Source organism: Anolis carolinensis, chromosome 2, assembly GCF_035594765.1.
Source record: "Anolis carolinensis isolate JA03-04 chromosome 2, rAnoCar3.1.pri, whole genome shotgun sequence".
Taxonomy (NCBI): Eukaryota; Metazoa; Chordata; class Lepidosauria; order Squamata; family Dactyloidae; genus Anolis; species Anolis carolinensis.
Window position 1 is genome coordinate 143,322,432 of NC_085842.1, and position 18,105 is coordinate 143,340,536.

General features: G+C 39.3%; 1 protein-coding gene across 1 annotated transcript in view; it reads right to left on the minus strand.

Annotated features, from left to right (window-relative positions):
• Positions 1–3,683: 3,683 nt before the first annotated feature.
• The window catches only part of cfap52 (cilia and flagella associated protein 52), a 38,824-nt gene continuing 24,402 nt past the window's right edge, over positions 3,684–18,105 (minus strand). The window contains exons 7-14 of the mRNA XM_003217159.3: positions 12,693–12,793; positions 11,746–11,916; positions 8,037–8,185; positions 6,760–6,905; positions 6,089–6,240; positions 5,308–5,410; positions 5,024–5,135; positions 3,684–4,216 (exon numbers count right to left, since the gene is read on the minus strand). Of these exons, the coding sequence (XP_003217207.1) occupies positions 4,041–4,216; positions 5,024–5,135; positions 5,308–5,410; positions 6,089–6,240; positions 6,760–6,905; positions 8,037–8,185; positions 11,746–11,916; positions 12,693–12,793 (1,110 nt within the window). The 3' untranslated portion in view covers positions 3,684–4,040. The remainder of the gene's footprint in view (positions 4,217–5,023; positions 5,136–5,307; positions 5,411–6,088; positions 6,241–6,759; positions 6,906–8,036; positions 8,186–11,745; positions 11,917–12,692; positions 12,794–18,105) is intronic.

Consider the following 18,105-nt stretch of genomic DNA (forward strand, 5'->3'; position numbering starts at 1 on the left):
ATACAATCCTGGGATTTGTAGTTTAGTGATGTAGCAACGTTCTTTGGCAGAGAAGGCTTAAGGCTTTGTAAAACTATAACCCCCAGGATTCCACAGCACTGAGCCAGAGTTAAAGTGGTGTCAAGCTGCATTTATTCCACAGAATGGATGCACCCCAAGGAAGCTAAGGCAAGATAAGCAAGACACCCGGGGGTTGACTGTAGTGTTTAACTACTTGCTTCATTAAAACCACAATGTCTCCTAAAATTGGAATTGAAAATTAACATTTAACTAGTGAGAAAAGAAAACTAAAGGAAAATCACTTAATATATGTCAGGACTTAAAACCACGTTAATCTTTTTTGCTGGAAAAATGGGGATGTGACAAAAGCCATTGAGAGGAAGATTGGTTAGAAGAGGCATGAAACACTGAGGAGGCAAAAACTGAGCCAAAAATAAGAATGTCAAGGACAATTCCCACTTGAAACAGTGAACTGTGTTGAGACCTCTGTCTATCTGCATGGTGGATAAAAGTTGTAACTTGTTTGTAAATGGAAGCTATTTGGTTGTAGTCACCAAGTTATGAAGATACAAGAGCTTTGAGTTCAGTCTCTCACCTTCAGGCAGGAGTCTGGGTCAGTTAACACAAGATATTATTTGTGAGAAAAATCTCACCTTAAATAAGTGTAACAGTGTTGTGTTTACTAGCATGCACATATCCGGGATTCTTTTGTCACTTCATGGAACAACTGAGGCAGAGATATTGCCCCCTTCTTCAAATTTGACACTTAAACCAGACTGCTATGTGCTGTCTGGTTTATACAATTGTGTATAAATACAAGACCATATTTGAAATAAACAAATAATACATTCAAGGATCTCATCAGTCAAGGATTTTCCCTTATCTTAGCTCACTGCTGGGATGGAGTCCATGGGAGCCTATTGTCTGATGCAGGGCTATTTCTGATGAGGCTCTGTTGGGCTCTGCCCCAGATTCGTCCCGGCAACGTGCCAAGAGGAAGCCTTGAGGATACAGGAATCTGTATCTTCATTGTAGAAGCTGGGGTAGCGCCAAGTAAGCCAGGGATAGCCAGGAACTGTTGTGGGATAGCAGTCCATGACCAACTATGGTAAAGGGACGAAGCTGGGTGCTGCTCCACAGATTCCCCCATTGTTCCCCAGCTTCTGGACCTCCATCTGATGAGGTCTTTTGCATTACATCCCTAATGTAAATAGATCAGCAGAAGGGGGAACAATAAACAAAAAATCTTAATTTTTCCTATCGTACTCAAAGCTGTTAACTTTCTGATTCAAAGCAACTAGGAAAACATCCTGCACTTTGGTTAATCTCTGCAGTGCATTACAGGAAGCTGGGTTAGAAATAAGAACCATTCAAAGACAGCTTGGCAAGCACAGACAACTGAGAACCATTGATATTAAAAAGAGGAGCCTCATAACCACATACCAGATTCAAAATTGCCAAGACTCCTCAGCCACTCAACTATTACAGAGGGACAAACTTCTTGGACTAGCTAGGCGGGAGAAATATTTAAATATTTGGTTATTTTATGCAATGGAAAAGAAGAAATGTAACAGAAGGGGGTGCAAACTGATCTGAATCTATTAATTTCAGGCTACCTTTTATCATCTTGCAGTGCAGGAGATGGAGATGGTCCAAAGTGGGCTTAATTTTATTGGCAATACCGTTAAAACACAGAGAACTGGAAATCCTTATTTATTCATTCACCTGAAGATCAATAAGATCTAGCTATCCATCAGAGTATATACAATAAGATTTTCAATCTAAAACTGCTTCCATTCAAAATAAGGGAATGCTGAAATTTGGCTTCATGCTCCAGCCCTTGTCTTGCATAGTCTCCCTCATTTTCCCTATCAAGGATTAACAAAAAAAGCAGAGTGGATCCTCCAATTTTATTCCCCTCAGGCTTTCAGACTGTGCACCAGTTCATTTTCCAGTGCAGTGAACAGTATTGGCAGCCATTGTAAAGCTGCTGCATATTCCAGACAACACAGCTAAATTACTGGTAGTATAATTGAGATGCTTTTATCCTACCTTCCCTGTTTTCCTTAGAGACAGGATCTCTTTGATTAGCTCCCCAGGATGGTCAGCTTGTATGCAACAAGAAGCATTTTAACACTAACATGCTGCTCTCTAGATATTATTAGATACCGTTGGACTGCAACTTCCAGCAGCTCTAGGTAGCATAAGCAAATCTAACAAATATTGGGAGTTGCACTCCAAAAATAATCTGATGGTCTACGGCTCCTACCCATTGTACTAGTTTTGGTTGTAGCTCAGCTTCCAGTTACACAAATGTAACTTGCTCCAGATTCCCATCACAGCAAAGAATGAAAGTAATTTCAGGAGGATGAAAGAATTCACTGTCTCTTACTGCTGAACTGAGATGTTTTGCAAAAAAAAGAAAAGAAAAAAAGGTGAAAACCATGAACAAAACTGCCAGATCTGCTTCCACACAGTTTCAGGCAGAATTCATACCTTTTAAGTACACTAGTTTGTTCAGATTGAACGATCTTGTAAATGGCAAACCCTGCAAAATTTATCTAACAGTATCAGCTGCTACCACTTCTCTCGGACTCAATGGTTCTTGAAACAGAACAGTTGGCCTTTCCATTGGTCCAATGCAGATGGCATAAAATACTGTTGGCTGATGCTTATCCTAAAGAGAATTAGTTCCTGTCTGCAAGTGGAAAGGAAGCGAGAGAGAGGGAGAAAATAAATGGTTTTAAAGAGAAAGACAGGGAATGAAAGACAGATGATTGATGGACATGGAGAGAAAGAAAGTGTGCCTTGTAAACCTTTGCCCCATTTACTACCACGTGCTGATACATGGAAATACAGCACCAATGTTTTAAAAACAAAAATTGTCCTAATCTAAAAGGATAAGCTATAACTCTTAGAAAGGTTACTAGACTTCCTAAGTCAATTTTGGAGGTAACTAAGACACTTAGATCCCACCCACGTCCATTTGGAAGTTAGTCTCACCACACTAAGTGCAGCTTGCTTCTCAGCAAATGTGCAAAGGACTGTGTTGATCCAATCATAACCACAAGGTTTGAAATGCTCTCAGCAAGAGCAAGATATGCTACTCTAGCTATTTAAGTTTTTATATCAGGTTGGATTAAATTACTTCTATCCTGCTGAATTAAATGTATGAGATTTTAATTCAGTGGGATAATTTTTAGAGATGATAATAGCAGGAAAAGATTCCAAATCATAATTGTTAGGGATTATAGTTACAACAGTAATTATGGCTACAACAGTAATACAGTAATAATCAGCAAATGACAAAAGTTTCTGAAGAGACGAGGGGACGTGTATTCTCTAGAGATACGAAGAAAGACAATGAATAAGATTATTTTTCAGAAGGAAGTGTTGGCTCTATGTGAAAAGTTCATAACAAGCTTGGGAAAGATTCCCATCTGACGTCTTGGAAAGCCAGGGCTATTTGGTGCAAAGACAACACTGAGTCAATGGTGTGACTCAAAATGAGGTTGTCTCCCATATTTCTAAATTTTCAGAGACTGTTGCAGTTTGTGTGCACTGCATCTTTAAGGTATAATCATTTTCTGAGAGCCCTTCCAAATGGAGACTAGATGCTCTATTGTATGTCTTTTGTATTTTGGGGTTTTTTTTTAGGAAAGAAGAATTAATGAGTCACAACATTACAGAGTTGCACAGCACAGAATTCATTGTGAAGAAAGGGAATACAACATATCTCAACTGATAGTTCAAACAGAATACATCACAAACAAAAATATATGTGTCAGGAATGAGATTCACAATGTCATATGACTAAGCACCAACTGAACCCATTAGAGACAGTGGTCACTTGGTTCTACAGTCAACAATATCAAAACCTTTTAACTATTTCAGACTAGCTCTTTTTCTCAAACAACAAAGAACAAAGCAGTACAGTATTTCCCTTAAGGGCAGCAAACCTTTCTAAACCTTAGAATCGGTGTCTAGCAGTTTTAAAAAACAGTTTTAAAAAAGTGTTGCAGGAATGGTGTCCAGTGTCATCAGTGGACATGAGGGTATTTCCAGCGAAGAATGGCGCCATCAGCACTCACACTTACAATGTACTTGTTATTAGGACAGATCTTCAGGCGAGTAATATTGCCACTATGGCCAACGCCAACAAAAGTCACTTCGCCTTCATTGTAATCCCACACCTTCACTAGATGGTCATCACCTCCTGTGATGAAGAGAAGGCAAGAATATTATCCTTTTGGTTAGGACTGCCAGCACCCTTTTAGGAATATAATATTGCTGTGGGCAGTGATTCTATTCAGGGTTCCAGCCAGACAGCTGTACCTTTTTCTATGCTAGTCTACTCAGTCCTCTCCTTCCTATTCCATTTTCAATCTTCCTTCCTTCAGCAAAAACTTGGTATTCTGTGCCCACTGAATATGTCCTCACTTAGCAGTTTGGGAACTGTCTTCCAACCTTTTTCCTTCTTTGTTTCCCTTCAAATTCTGCAAACCTCGGGTTTTCCCAAATCTGCCACTACCTCTGCATCTTTTGCATGGCTGGTCCTGTTTGGCTACACATAACTTCATACTCTCACATGCAATACCTGGTTAATATACAGAATGGTTTTGGGAACTGATATTGAAACCATTCAAGATTCTTAGAGTCATGGCTGAAAACATTTTATTTTAAAAAGCAAACAAATTGACTTGAGAGCTATTGCAGAGATAAGTAAAAAGGAGTTTTGGTTCTCCAGTCTAACCATAGATGTCAAGTAGTACTTTACAGTGAAATCTTGCCTTTAATTGCTTTTCAAATTTCTCTTTTTAGAGGTTACATGATTTCTACCCCCCACTATCTTTTCCTGATCTAAATCTTTACTTCTAACTTCTACAATGCACATATGACTTTTTTCAATTTTCAACAGCATTACCTCCTGCCAGCATACTGAAATTATGAGGAAATGTAGTAGGGACGTCTCGGTATAGGACGAGACCAGTATGAGGCCCATCTTTTAATCTGTACAATTTACCTGTGACAAAGTAGGCTCCATCTGAAGTAATATCCATCCCATTGATTGAGCCAGACAGGGAGCCCTCCAAGTCTCTGATTGGGGATCCATCAAACACTTCCCAGTAAGCAATCTGAAAGTCAGAGAGAAATCTGATACAGAAAAACAGTGCAGGGCTTCTTTGATAAGGCATCCAGGAAGTGGGTTCATATGTTTACTGACAAAGGTAATTTGGACATGCAGCCAGGATTAGTCTTGTTAAACCCCTCTCCAGGTGTTTCCCTTTGCCCAACTTGGTCACTCACCTTTCGATCTGTGCCACTTGTAATAAGCTGGTGTTCATCAGGATGATAACAGACACATTTGAACAATGTGTTGGCTAAGATCATCTGACGCCTCATGAAGCGGCTAAAGAGGAAAAAAAATCATCTGAGTTTTGTAGGCTATATATTGCTACATTGAACCCAACCCCTACATCAATAACTCCAGGTTTTTAAGCACTTATCTGATTTAGGAATAGGACAAAGTTTTTTGTTACTGTTGTTGCTCACAGATGTGAAAGCAGAAACTAAAATTCCACAGATATCCAGAGTCTCTCTGCAATTTGAGGCAAAGGGAGACTACTTCATCAAGCCTGGTACCATTTAGATCAGGGGTCCCCAAACTAAGGCCCGTGGTCCGGATGTAACCCTCCAAGGTCATTTACCTGGCCCTAGTCCTAAACTGTAGACTTAGGGTTGCCTTAAGTCTGAAACGACTTGAAGGCACATAACAACAACAATCCTAATTAACTTAACATCAGCCAAAAGCAGGGCCATAATTCCCATTGAAATACTAGTAAGTTTATGTTGGTTAAAATTGTTCTTGAATTTAAATATTGTATTGTTCTTTCATGTATTTTTGCACAACAAATAAGATATGTACAGTGTGCATAGGAATTTAATTAATTTTTTTTCAAACTATAGTTTAAAAAACAGTCTGAGGGACCGTGGACTGGGCCTCTGGTTAAATTTTTGAGGATCCCTGTTGTGTGAAAGGAGAAACGAGCAAAAGACAGCTACATTTATAAGCAAGAGTAATCCTTACACAAGGTCCCAGATAATACATGTTCCATCAATGCTAGCTGTGACACACTCCTGGTTATTCTTTTTTATCTTGATGCATGAAATAGAAGAGATGTGCTCCTTCATTACCTCCTCCAATGTACGTGTTTCCTTACCGATTTCCCATACTCTCACCTGCAACCCAACAGTAGAACCAATAGAAAAAACATTTTGTGTATCTCCACTACACATGAAGTGCTTAAAACATCAGAATATTTTATTTCAGTAATTTTTAAACCAACCTATATATATCCAGCCAGTATCATCTCCTTATTATAATAGGACCTACAGCCAGGTAGTAGTTGATTGCTTAAGCCCACCTGAAAACATTAATGGCTGAAACAAGATGTTAATTATGAAAGTCATAAGCTTTGGGATCTGCTTCAAACAAGTACACTCAGTGCTCAAATCTTTCATCTTATGATGACACACAGCTGAACACCTGACTTGTTTGTCATAAAGGGGGAAACCTTACTTATTTGCAACAGCACAATTAGTGCTTTGTCATGATTACCAGTAAGTGATAAATGATGCATGATGACAAAATCTACAAAGCAGCTCCTTGGCACTTCACTTGTGTGTTGCTGCATGGCAGATTAGGGCTGGACTGGATGGCTCTTGTGGCCTCTTCCAACTCTATGCTCCTTTTATTACCTGCCCTTCACCTCCTCCGCTGATGATCCTTTTGCAGTCACTTGTGCTGGCCACAGCTGTCACTCCCATGCTGTGAGCATGTTCTATCACATACATCAGCCGTCCAGTTTCTGGGGTAAAGGCACGAATCTTCCCATCATTCCAGGCTAATGCAAAATAGAAAGAGGTTCCTCAGGGCAAAGCGTGTATTCCAACTTTTCACTAACCAAGTTAATTTTTAAAAAATAATAAAATAAAACCTACATCGCAGTCCCTGTAGTTGGCTGCCGCTAACACGTCTGCAATCTCCTTATATAGCTCTGCAACATCCAGAGTACATGGCTTTGATCACTTACTCCCTCTAGGGAAAATGCTAAACAGATGGATGAATGCATGGAGCATATTGCATCTCTCTTGAGCAGGGGAACCCCAGTGGTTTCCATAGAAGAAGAAACAGCTGTATAATTTAGGCCAACATAGATTTGCAGAAATAAACCTGTGTGACTCTAAATTATGCAGGTGAGAATCACAGCTGCAACCACCTCTTTCGACCACACAACAGTAGACTTTCTGCAGTGCTCTAGGTACACAATGCAGGTCCTGGGAATAGCATAATCATCTGTCTAGGAACAGTAGGTAAAGGTAAAGGCTTTACCTGACGTTAAGTTTAGTCGTGTCTGACGCTGGAGGTGGTACTCATCTCCATTTCTAAGCCGAAGAACTGGCTTTGTCCGTAGACACCTCCAAGGTCATGTGGCTAGCATGACTACATAGAGCGCTGTTACCTTCCCACTTTTTTTTCTGTGTCAGGAGCGACTTGAGAAACTGCAAGTCGCTTCTGGTATGAAAGAATTGGCTGTCTGCAAGGATGTTGCCCAGGGGATGCCCGGATGTTTTGATGTTTTGACCATCCTTGTGGGAGGCTTCTCTCATGTTCCCGCATGGAGCTGGAGCTGATAAAGGGAGCTCATCCGCTCTCTCCCTGGGTTGGATTCGAACCTGGCAGCCTGAAAGTCAGCAACCCAACCTTCAAGTCACAAGGTGATACCTATCGATCTATTTACATTTGCATGTTTTTGATTTGTTAGGTTGGCAGAAGCTGGGGCTAACAGCGGGAGTTCACTCAGCTCCCCAGATTCGAACTGCTGACCTTTCAGTCAGCAAGTTCAGCAGCCCAGCAGTTTAACTCGCTGCGCCATCAGGGGCTCCTCTAGGAACAGTACCACTACTTAAAATTGGGGAACAACTGGTGATGGATATAATTTTCCAATGAACTGAACAGTGCAAAATGCATTCACCTGAAATTATACTCTTGCCATCTCTCATGAAATCTATGGCATGGCAGGTCATGTTGGGGATAGTTATTCGTAACAGCTCCCTATTTTCAGGTGTATACCACACACGGATATCACTCTTGGAACAGGTGGCAAAGAGGTCTGATGTACCACTGTGGGAGGCAGAAAACTGATTTCAGGAAGGCATGTACAATAAACAGGCATACTGATATATTCCTATTAGAATGCAAAATGGAGTCCCACATCTCTGTAGTCCATGCCTCAGACATAGGTTCTTCATTTATTATCTTACTGAAAAGAAAGCTGATGAACTTGGCTATAGCCTCTAAGTGAATTTTACAGACAAAATGAAAGCAAATGAGAATGAAGTCACCAAGATTGACAGTGAAATCTAGCTTTTGCCAAACCTTGCTCTTCAGGTAACTCAAGATGAAAGTTCAGGATCATAAGGTAAAAGTTCTGACTTCCTCCGAAGAGAAAAAAAAGTATGAAGTACAGGGTATCAAGAAACATCCTGTAGGTTTATTACTTAACACCTTGTCTGGTAGCACTTAAAGATGTTAAATTTCTAAAAATGTTGAGGCTATGGGTGGGGTGGGGTCTTTTGGAATGAAAAGGGACATAAAAAGTGACATTATTAACCTCCTAAATTTTTTAAAAATTACTTTGCTACTTAAATAACCAGCATATCATTATGTGTTACTTGGCTTTACATATGAATGTCTGCTTCAACATATTTTTTAAAAATTAAAAGGGGTGTAGCACTGGATCTGTACAGTTATGATGCAAAGAGAAGCATACTCTCATAGGCCAAGGGGGGGGGGGGATTGGGAAATATCCCCCTGAAGTAAGAGAACTGATGTGTCCAAAGATCTCCCAATGCAAAGAGCTTTTGGATATGGAAGGGACATGCTTTTTAAGAATTCTGGCTCAGACCTACATGCAGGTACCTTGTCTTTTTAAAAATAATACTACCTGTAGTTTTAAAGGAATTAGGAATAGGTACTATGTTGGAGAGGAAACACATAAAACCATGGTTTCTCTGCTTGGGCATATGGATCCTGTCTTGGAAGATTTTCAGTGCTGACTTTGAATAGAGACTGTAGCTTAAGTGCATGCAAGGAATATGACAGGCACACCTGTCTTCTTGGGAAAGATAGGGGTAAACAGTAAAAAAAACAATACTAGGAGCAGCTCTCCAACATACTACCTATTCCTAATTCCTGACACAGAGAAACCATGGCTTTATGTGTTTCCTCTCCAACATAGTACCTATTCCTAATTCCTGACACAGCTTGTTTTAAAACAAATTCAAAATATGTTGAATAAATTGGACAGGTTTTTTTTCCTCCTTCCAGTTTATACCAAGCTGAATTTCAGAAGTGGTTAGTATTAGGATGAATATACCAGAATAAGATCTGGAGGTACAAAATTGCCCCCAAACCAGAGACAGTTGCCCTTCCCCGCTGTGTTGTTTTGAGAATATAGCGTGTCTGTGTCTATGACTACCTGTTTCTCTATCCAATCATGTTTTGCTACTCTTAGTATTCTTCCACATTCCCAAACTTGATAAAAGAAAAACATGTTGTCAATCTCAGCCCTACATCAATCATCCATCTTCCCTACATAGCAGAGCACACCAGTACCTCGAAGGATTTCAGAGTTAAGTCAAGGCAGAAAAAACTCAATGTTGTAATATATTCCAAATAAGAGAAAGTAGATGACTAATTCAAGTGAGATTCAACAACAGCCACGCCATCAAGCTCACATAGGCGGCATAAGTTACACACAGATTTCAGAACCATATAGGAATTTATTTTAATAAACATGATGCATGTCTGTTAGTGCTCTGATGACACAGTAGCTTGTATTTGTTTCCAGCAGTCATTTTCATGTAATTTGGTAAATTGCTGACTGCAGGGAAGAGGAGGCCTTGCCTGAAAGCCTACTGTGTCCCCTTTCTTTCAGGCTGCCAGGCTCTATTTCCAGAAGACAGCAACTGAGGCACTGTCTCTACAAAATGTCACAGTTTTTCGTACTGACTGCAAAAATCCCTCTGTCTATTCATGAAGATGCAAATGGATGATGGACCAGGACAGACAACATGGCGTGCCAAGAGTCTAACTCCAATTTGTTAATTGTTGCATTGTCATGGATGTGGCTGGGCAGTGCTAGCCATGGATTATATTACATTCAAGGGCTCCGGGAGCAGTAAATGGGGCAGTGATGTCTCTAGATAAAATGCCGTTCAGTTAAATACACTTCATGGTTACAGACAAGTGCAAGCTAATTTTCTATGAGTGGCTTCAATGTGAATCAAAAACATTTTCAGATGATTCTACCCCATGGAAAGGCCAACAGAGAAGGTATTTTCTTTTCACCTAGGTTAAATCATTCTAACAAATACAATCTACTGACAAACATTTTCTTTGAAGCTGGAAAAAGTCCAAAGAAAACTTAGAAACAGAATTGTTTTCACCTTCAAATGTTCATTCAAAGTCAAGCAAAAACCTCTTTCTTCCAGAACCAGAATGTATAGCAGACTGGCAATATTTTTGTCAACACTATTTATAAGTCTACTTGCGACACAGAATCTACAATCAGTATAAGAAGCCCTGGAATATTTACTCAAACATCAATGTACATTTTCAAAGACAGTCTGAGTGAGCAAAAATGGGCTCATGTTATCTCTCCAAACACATTAAAAGAATACACATCTTCTTCAGTTTGTTCAGTTCTTTGAACATCCTCCTTCTACACAAAGTTCACCAAAACTAAAACATTAAGATCAGCTCAATTTCAGATATATTAGAAAGAACCAGAACCAATAAAGTCCTGTAGAGCTGCTCCTAGTATTGTCTTTTTACTGTTTACACCAGTACGTCTTTCCCAAAAAGACAGGTGTGCCTGTCACATTTCTTGCATGCACTTAAAGCTACAGTCTCTATTCAAAGTCAGCACTGAAACTCTTCCAAGACAGGATCCATATGCCCAAGCTGAGAAACCACGGTTTTGTTACAGTAGGGATGAACTGAACCAAGAACAGCATCAAACTGTAAAAAACTATACAGGCAGTCCCCAAGTAACAAACATCTGACTTATAAATTCGTAGTTAAGAACGAGGATGAGACAACAAGAAGTGAGAGAAATCTACCTCTCAGAAGGGAAATTCACTCCTGAAAGAGTTATCATGGGGAAAAAGGTATCTGCACGGAAGCAATTATCACAGGGACAGAAAGTGAAAAAAATCTTCTGTTTTACGCAGACAGCAAAACAAACACCACCAGAGTGTTCACCCTTCCCCATGCTAGCCAAAACAGATAGATAGATAGATAGATAGATAGATAGATAGATAGATAGATAGATAGATAGATAGATATGTGGCTGGAGTTACACTTAAAAATGTACCTGTTCTGACGTATACAAATTCAACTTAACAAACCTACAGAATCTATTGTGTTTATAACTTGGATACTACCTGTAACCCTATCTTTGTGGCTACTCAGGTTTGTGAGTTATGAAGTGGCTATAGACCTAAAATGACTATTATTCACTGATTATATTAACCCTAGGTAAACGCCTGCTTTGAGAATCAATAAACATCAGGAAAGCATGCAATTACTGCGCCAGACAGAAGTTGTTATGACTGGAAAGCTCTTTTCCCCATTAATATTGGGGGGGGGGGGGGAGCTCTTTGGGTCACAATACTTACTATGGGAAAATTATATCATGGATGGCTTCGTTATGGCAGGTGGCTATGAGCTCATCCTTGAAGTCTGAATATGAAAATCGATAAATGTGTGCCTCTTCGGTACCCACAAAAAACTGGTGTCCCTGCCCTCGCGGTGTGATGGATGTAATGGCACCTTGCAACTGAACTTTCCTATAAAGAAAATGTCAAATTTTATACAGAAAATACTTGTTTCCAAACAGTGTTTTTCAGTACTTTGCACTTTATTCTTCCTCTACCAATGGCTTATTGGCAGGACCTCAAAATAATCAGGGAATAATTAAAAGCAAGGGGTTAGAAAACATATCATGGTGCTTATTAATTGTACTTTGTAATTAAACTGATTACTTTTTTTTCATTTAACTGATATTGCCTGGTTATTTCATTTTTGTGAAACTGTATAACAGCACCAAAACAGACATGAGTTTCAGAACTGAAACCTACAAACGGAAAGTTGTCAATAAGACAATTAACATTTCAGTGATAATTCACACTGCATAACACTGTTCTGAAATCTTCTTGACAAAATTATTCTTTTGATTTCATTTTCCCATTACAATGTCCTCTTTTTAAGAGGCACAATAGAAAAACTCAGAACTTTTAAATGCAGCTCTTTTACTTGCTAAAAGGCAGATGTCAAAATTAGCCACAGTGTAGCCTCTTGCTAATAAAACCCAAAAACATGATTTCTCCAGTGGTAGAAAGAAGTGATAAGATCATTAAATCTGCAATCTTATTTGAGAATAAGCTAAATTGAACTCAATTCATCTAAAGTTTAGGAGTTTGAGCAAAACAGATATCAAAACATTTCATAACTTGTACTATTTTACGCCAAGCCAAGCACTGTGATTTTCTCATTACATTGCATATAAATACATTGTGTAGCCTCATGGGCTAATGTTTTTCCCTATGAAAGCTCAGAAACTCACTTCTTTACTTTATAGTTGGATGCTGAACAGAGAGCTATAAGTCCAGTACCCGTGCCGATAACTAAGTCGCCTGTCTTCAGCAAAAGCAAAGCTGTGACTCCCTAGAAGAAACCAGAATTAAGACACTTATATGCCAGTCAAGTCACTGTTTTCATACAGGCTTACTAGAGACCTCAGCAAAGTAAATCTCTTGCTCATTGACATGAGATGTATAAAATTAGAAAGGCAATCTTGCACATACTTTCCAGGCAACAAGTCCCACTGAACATAACAGGGTTTATTTTTGAGCAGGCATCTGGAGAACAATGTCTGAATCCGTGCTCAAACTTTGGCAAGTCACACTCTCTCAGTCTCAGGGAAAGGAGAAGGCAAATGCCCTCTGAGCAAATCTTGCCCAGAAAACCTCAGGATAGATTCACTGTAGGGTCCCCATAAATTGGAGACAACTTGAAGGCACATGACAATGTATAGGACTTCGCTGTAGAGTTGCTGTTTTATAACTTCTCTGCCATGCCAATGGGAAGAACCAGGTTTTTATTATCCTACAGTGTAAAAGAAATGTCTAGAAAAAGAAACTTTATCAGAGCTCAGGCAAGCAGTGACACACACAATCAAATAGCTGCCTGTCACAAACACCTGATATCCAAATTAATCTCCCACAGATGTTCCTCTAAGCACAACAAAGAGCTACAGAACAGTAACCATATTGGTTTCCTGAAGGATGCAGCAAAAGGGCAAATTTAATGCCACATAAGATTTCAAAGGCAGCAGCCTACTTCATTTGATGGATAAAGTGAGTAACTGAGTGAATAAATGTGTGTATATAGATAGATTTATTTCAAAGATTTTCATATCACCCTTCAGAAGGGGGGGAAACTATCTAGGCTAGTATGTAACAATAGATTAAAACCAAACCAATAGCCATAAAACAAGAATTAATAAACAGATAAGAGGCAGCAGTAAAGCACACTCGGCAGGAGTTTTAAAAACCAGATTGTGAAGGATATTAAGAACTATATATTTATTTCATAACTGACATTTATGGCACAAATCCTTGCAATACAGTTTACAAAGCAAGCAATAAATACAATGGGTTGAATTCAATGGTAGCTTTGCCTTGGGGGAAAACACTTTTGCAGCATAAAATAGGACATTTGAGTTTCACAATTTCCCACTACTGAGGTCCCTTGTGCATGGCCATATAATCCAGATTATCAAATCATATAATCCACATTTTCTGCTTTGGAATTGATTATATGAGTCTACACTGCCATATAATCCAGTTCAAAGCAGATAATCTGGATTTATATAGCAGTGTAGAAGGGGCCAGAGTCTCCTGTCCTCCCATTACTTGAAAAGATGGTCTAAAACAGTGTATAGAAGAAAACACAACATGCCTTCCTTTGTGCAAATAGATGTTCCTTCTGCTAGTTTAAAACCTCAGTTGGACACAGTTCAATATATTCCATGGCAAATTTTAAACGGAGGCACAAATATTTAAAAAGCACCATGGCAGATAAAACATGCTCAGGACAGTATTGGGGAATTAACTTTAAGAGCCTAGAAAAAAATTCACCCAGTGCATGAAAGTATCAGATACCCTTTACAAAGGAGCAAACACTTGTATGAGGCACACAAAGCGAGAAACCCCTCTATTCAAGTCTTACTTGTCTCATCTAAGACCCCTTCTAAATTGCCATATAATCCAGATTATTAAATCAGATAATCCACAATATCTGCTTTGAACTGGATTATATGAGTCTACACTGTTCTCTCCCCATCAGATGGGGAAAAGGGTGGCAACGCACATTGCCCACCACCCTTTCCCCCATCATATGGTGAAAAGGGGAGGAAAGTGTGGTAGCTCCATTGGAGCTACCCAAATGACACTTTCCTCCCCAAAGTGGTGGAGCACTTCCACCCCACTTTCGGCACTTCCACCCCACTTTCGGAGGAATGTGGCCAGGGTCTGCCATGCGTTGTTGAATTGACATACGGCAAAGCAGCAAAACAGGGGGGAAAGGCCCCATATGAAGTCCCCAAGCCATCTACTGCTGGCCTCTGGTGAGTTTCCAGGAAATATCACACATTAGTTTTCTATCCCAGAGTTGATCCGAAGTGTCAAATTCTGAATCCCCCTCGAGATAGTTTTGGCCACTGTGGGGAGTCTTTACATTCAGTAGTGATTGGTGGTACCTGTTTCTCTTCAAGTTGTTGTTGTTGTTGTTGTTGTTGTTGTTGTTGTTGTGTTCCTTTAGGGCTTTTCTGATATGGTGACCCTCAGGAAATACTATCACAGGGTTTCTTGGAAAATTTGTTCAAAAAGGCTTTGTTTTTGCCCCTCTCTGAGACTGTGAGGGTGTGACTTGCCCCTGAGCACACAGTGCGTTTCAATGGCGGTGAAGGGATTCAAATCCTGGTCTCCAAATTCATAGTCCAACACTCAAACCACTGCACTCCTATGGCTGATCCTCTTTGCAAATACAGTTAGATACAGTATTGGAGCATCAGCTCCTTAAAAATCTTATCCAGAAAGAGGGTTATTTTTTAAAAGCTTTTAAAAAGGCATCAGTGCTTTCCAGACTCTCAAAACCAATTCTCTTGGTCTTTGATCTACTGAAGCAAAGCACTTCCTAGAACAGTCAAAACCCACATCCAGTTTATGTATGTGACAGGTGGCATGTTTGCAAATATAATATTACATCTGAGAAATTATGAGATGAAAGATTTGGCCAATCTTGATAGAAAACGTGTTTTATTAATGCATTTCTGAGTGGGCTTTCTTAGACAGACTGCAGATTTGTGGGCATGCAGACATAAACACAAACCCTAATATTGTTTACTTAGAACAAAGCCTATCAAATATAATAGGATCAAATCAGATACAGTACTGAACACTATCAAAATATGTTATCTTTAAATGGTTAACTTTTTCATACCAAAAATAATCAGCAACAATACAGATTAATTTCATCCCCGCTCCTTCCCCATCAAGGCTGAACCTTGAATTCCTGGAAGCAAACAGACAGCTTTATAATCCACGCTTGTAATTCACGATGCTCAGTTGTTCTTATTAATGATGCAGTGCTTTGCTTCACACCCCACCATGTCCCTCGTGGGATAATCACAAAGGCTGCTGGAAGGTTTAGTATTCCTTTTATTATTTACCTGTTATACAAAGAAATCACAGCATTGACGAATCCTGATTACAAAAGATAACTTCCAAGCCAAAATGGAGCTCAGTTATCCCCACTTCCCACAGGGAAATAAAACTCGGGTCCCATTCTAATTGCTTCCACTCAAGTGGTTTACAGGCCTCTCAAATGTAAACATACCAATGTAACCTCTTTTCAAGGCACACAACCCCCCCCCCTTTTTTTTCTTTTTCTTTTTTTTACTGGAGAAGCCAAGGCAATAATGTGTACATAAAGAAATGCTCCTTTCCGTACTTTTATTTCAAAGGGACTTTCATCACTAGATTTTCAGAAAGTACTTTAAAAGATCCAATTTTCTAACCATTTTCAAAGGGGTAGGTGAGTTAGTAACAAGTCTTTGCAGTAACAAAAAAAAAAAAGCCAAAGAGCCCTGTGGTGCCTTAAAAACTAAGCATTTATTCCAGCATAAACTCTTGTAAGCTAAAGTTCCCTTTGTCAAATCTATTTCTTGACAGCTACACTTGCAATAATACCATCAATGAGACTGTTGTGACTTGTAACAATATACCTTCCACTAATGCAAGATCAAACCAGTCCATACTCCAGGAAATAATGCCCAACTGCTCACTGGAGGGAAGGATATTAGAGGCAAAGATGAAGTACTTTGGCCACATCATGAGGAGACAGGAAAGCTTAGAGAAGAGAATGATGCTGGGGAAAATGGAAGGAAAAAAGAAGAGGGCCGACCAAGGGCAAGATGGATGGATGGTATTCTTGAAGTGACTGGCTTGACCTTGAAGGAGCTGGGGAGTGGCGACTGAACGGATAAACAACAACAACAATGCATTAGGAGAAATCCCAGTGATTTTTGTGAATGTAGTTATTTGTGTTTCCTTTGTCTGTTGTTGTTGTGTTCCTTCAATTCATTTTTTTTACTTATGGCAATCCTAAGTGAACCTATCGCAGGGTTTTCTGGCAAGATTTGTTTAGAGTGGGTTTGCCTTGCTTTCCTCTGAGGCTGAGGGCCCTTCCAGACAAGCCCTATATCCCAGGATCTGATCTCAGGTTTTCTGCATTAAACTGGATTATATGAGTTCCCACTGCCAGATGATCTGCGATAAACAGAAGACATGGGATCAGTTCCTGGGATATAAGGCCTGTCTGGAAGGGCCCTTAGAGAGTATGTCAGCCAGTGGTTTTACATGGCTGAATGGGAATTTGAACCCCCAGAATCCTCATTCAACATAAACCATTGTACCACACTGGCTCTCCTTATTCTTTTATTACACTGGATGCCATTGCAGTGTATTATATTAAAATGCTCCCTGGTGTATCTTATAAGTATTTCTAATGATAAAGTACCAACCACCAGAAACCAATATGTAATTCTCTTTGCATGAGAATCACACTATTTTAATAAAAAAATAAGTGCCACCGATCTTGCTTTCACTTGATAGATTATTCTCTTGCTTTTAGTCGTTTTTTTGAACTCCTGTCTACTGCTTGTAAAAATGTCAGGCTAATTTTCCAGCATGGTGTTGTGCTTGAGTGTTGGACTAGAACACTTGGAGATGGAGTTTCAAATCCCCACTCAATCATGAAAATCCACTTGATGATGGACAAGTATTCTTTCGACTTCAGAGAAAGGAATTTCTGAACAAATTCTACTAAGAAAATAATAATAATAATACTTTATTTTTCTATCCCACTACCATCTCCCCGAAGGGACTTGGGGTGGCTAACATGGGGCAATGCCCAAAGCAAAATAGAATAAAGCAATTACAACGAATATCAAAACAAAAACAGTAATAACACAAATAAAATAAAATAAACAATTTAAACATTTTAAAAATACAATAAAACACATAAAACCAGAACAAATGAGTAATAATACAGTATCAGCCACTGGAGATAAAAGGGGTCGGGCATATAAAACATAATATCCAAAGCTTTAATAAAGTGCATAAACAAGGATAATAAACAAGTTTGCCTTAGGGTTGTCATGAATAAAAAATTACTTGACGACAAACAAGAGTTTTACTAATATCTGTAATTTAGGGAATGATTGGCTAGAAATATAATGTAATGCACTCCTAGAGATGACAAATCTGGTTTCATTGTATGTGCATGTATGCTGGTTTGTGATAGTTTGTTCCATTCCAGTTCTCTAATTCCAGCATAAGTGGGCTGTCCCTTGGAAATGCAATTTGGAGTCCTTCTGCCTGGAATAGGTTCCCGTAGTATCTCCTAGTTTCGCC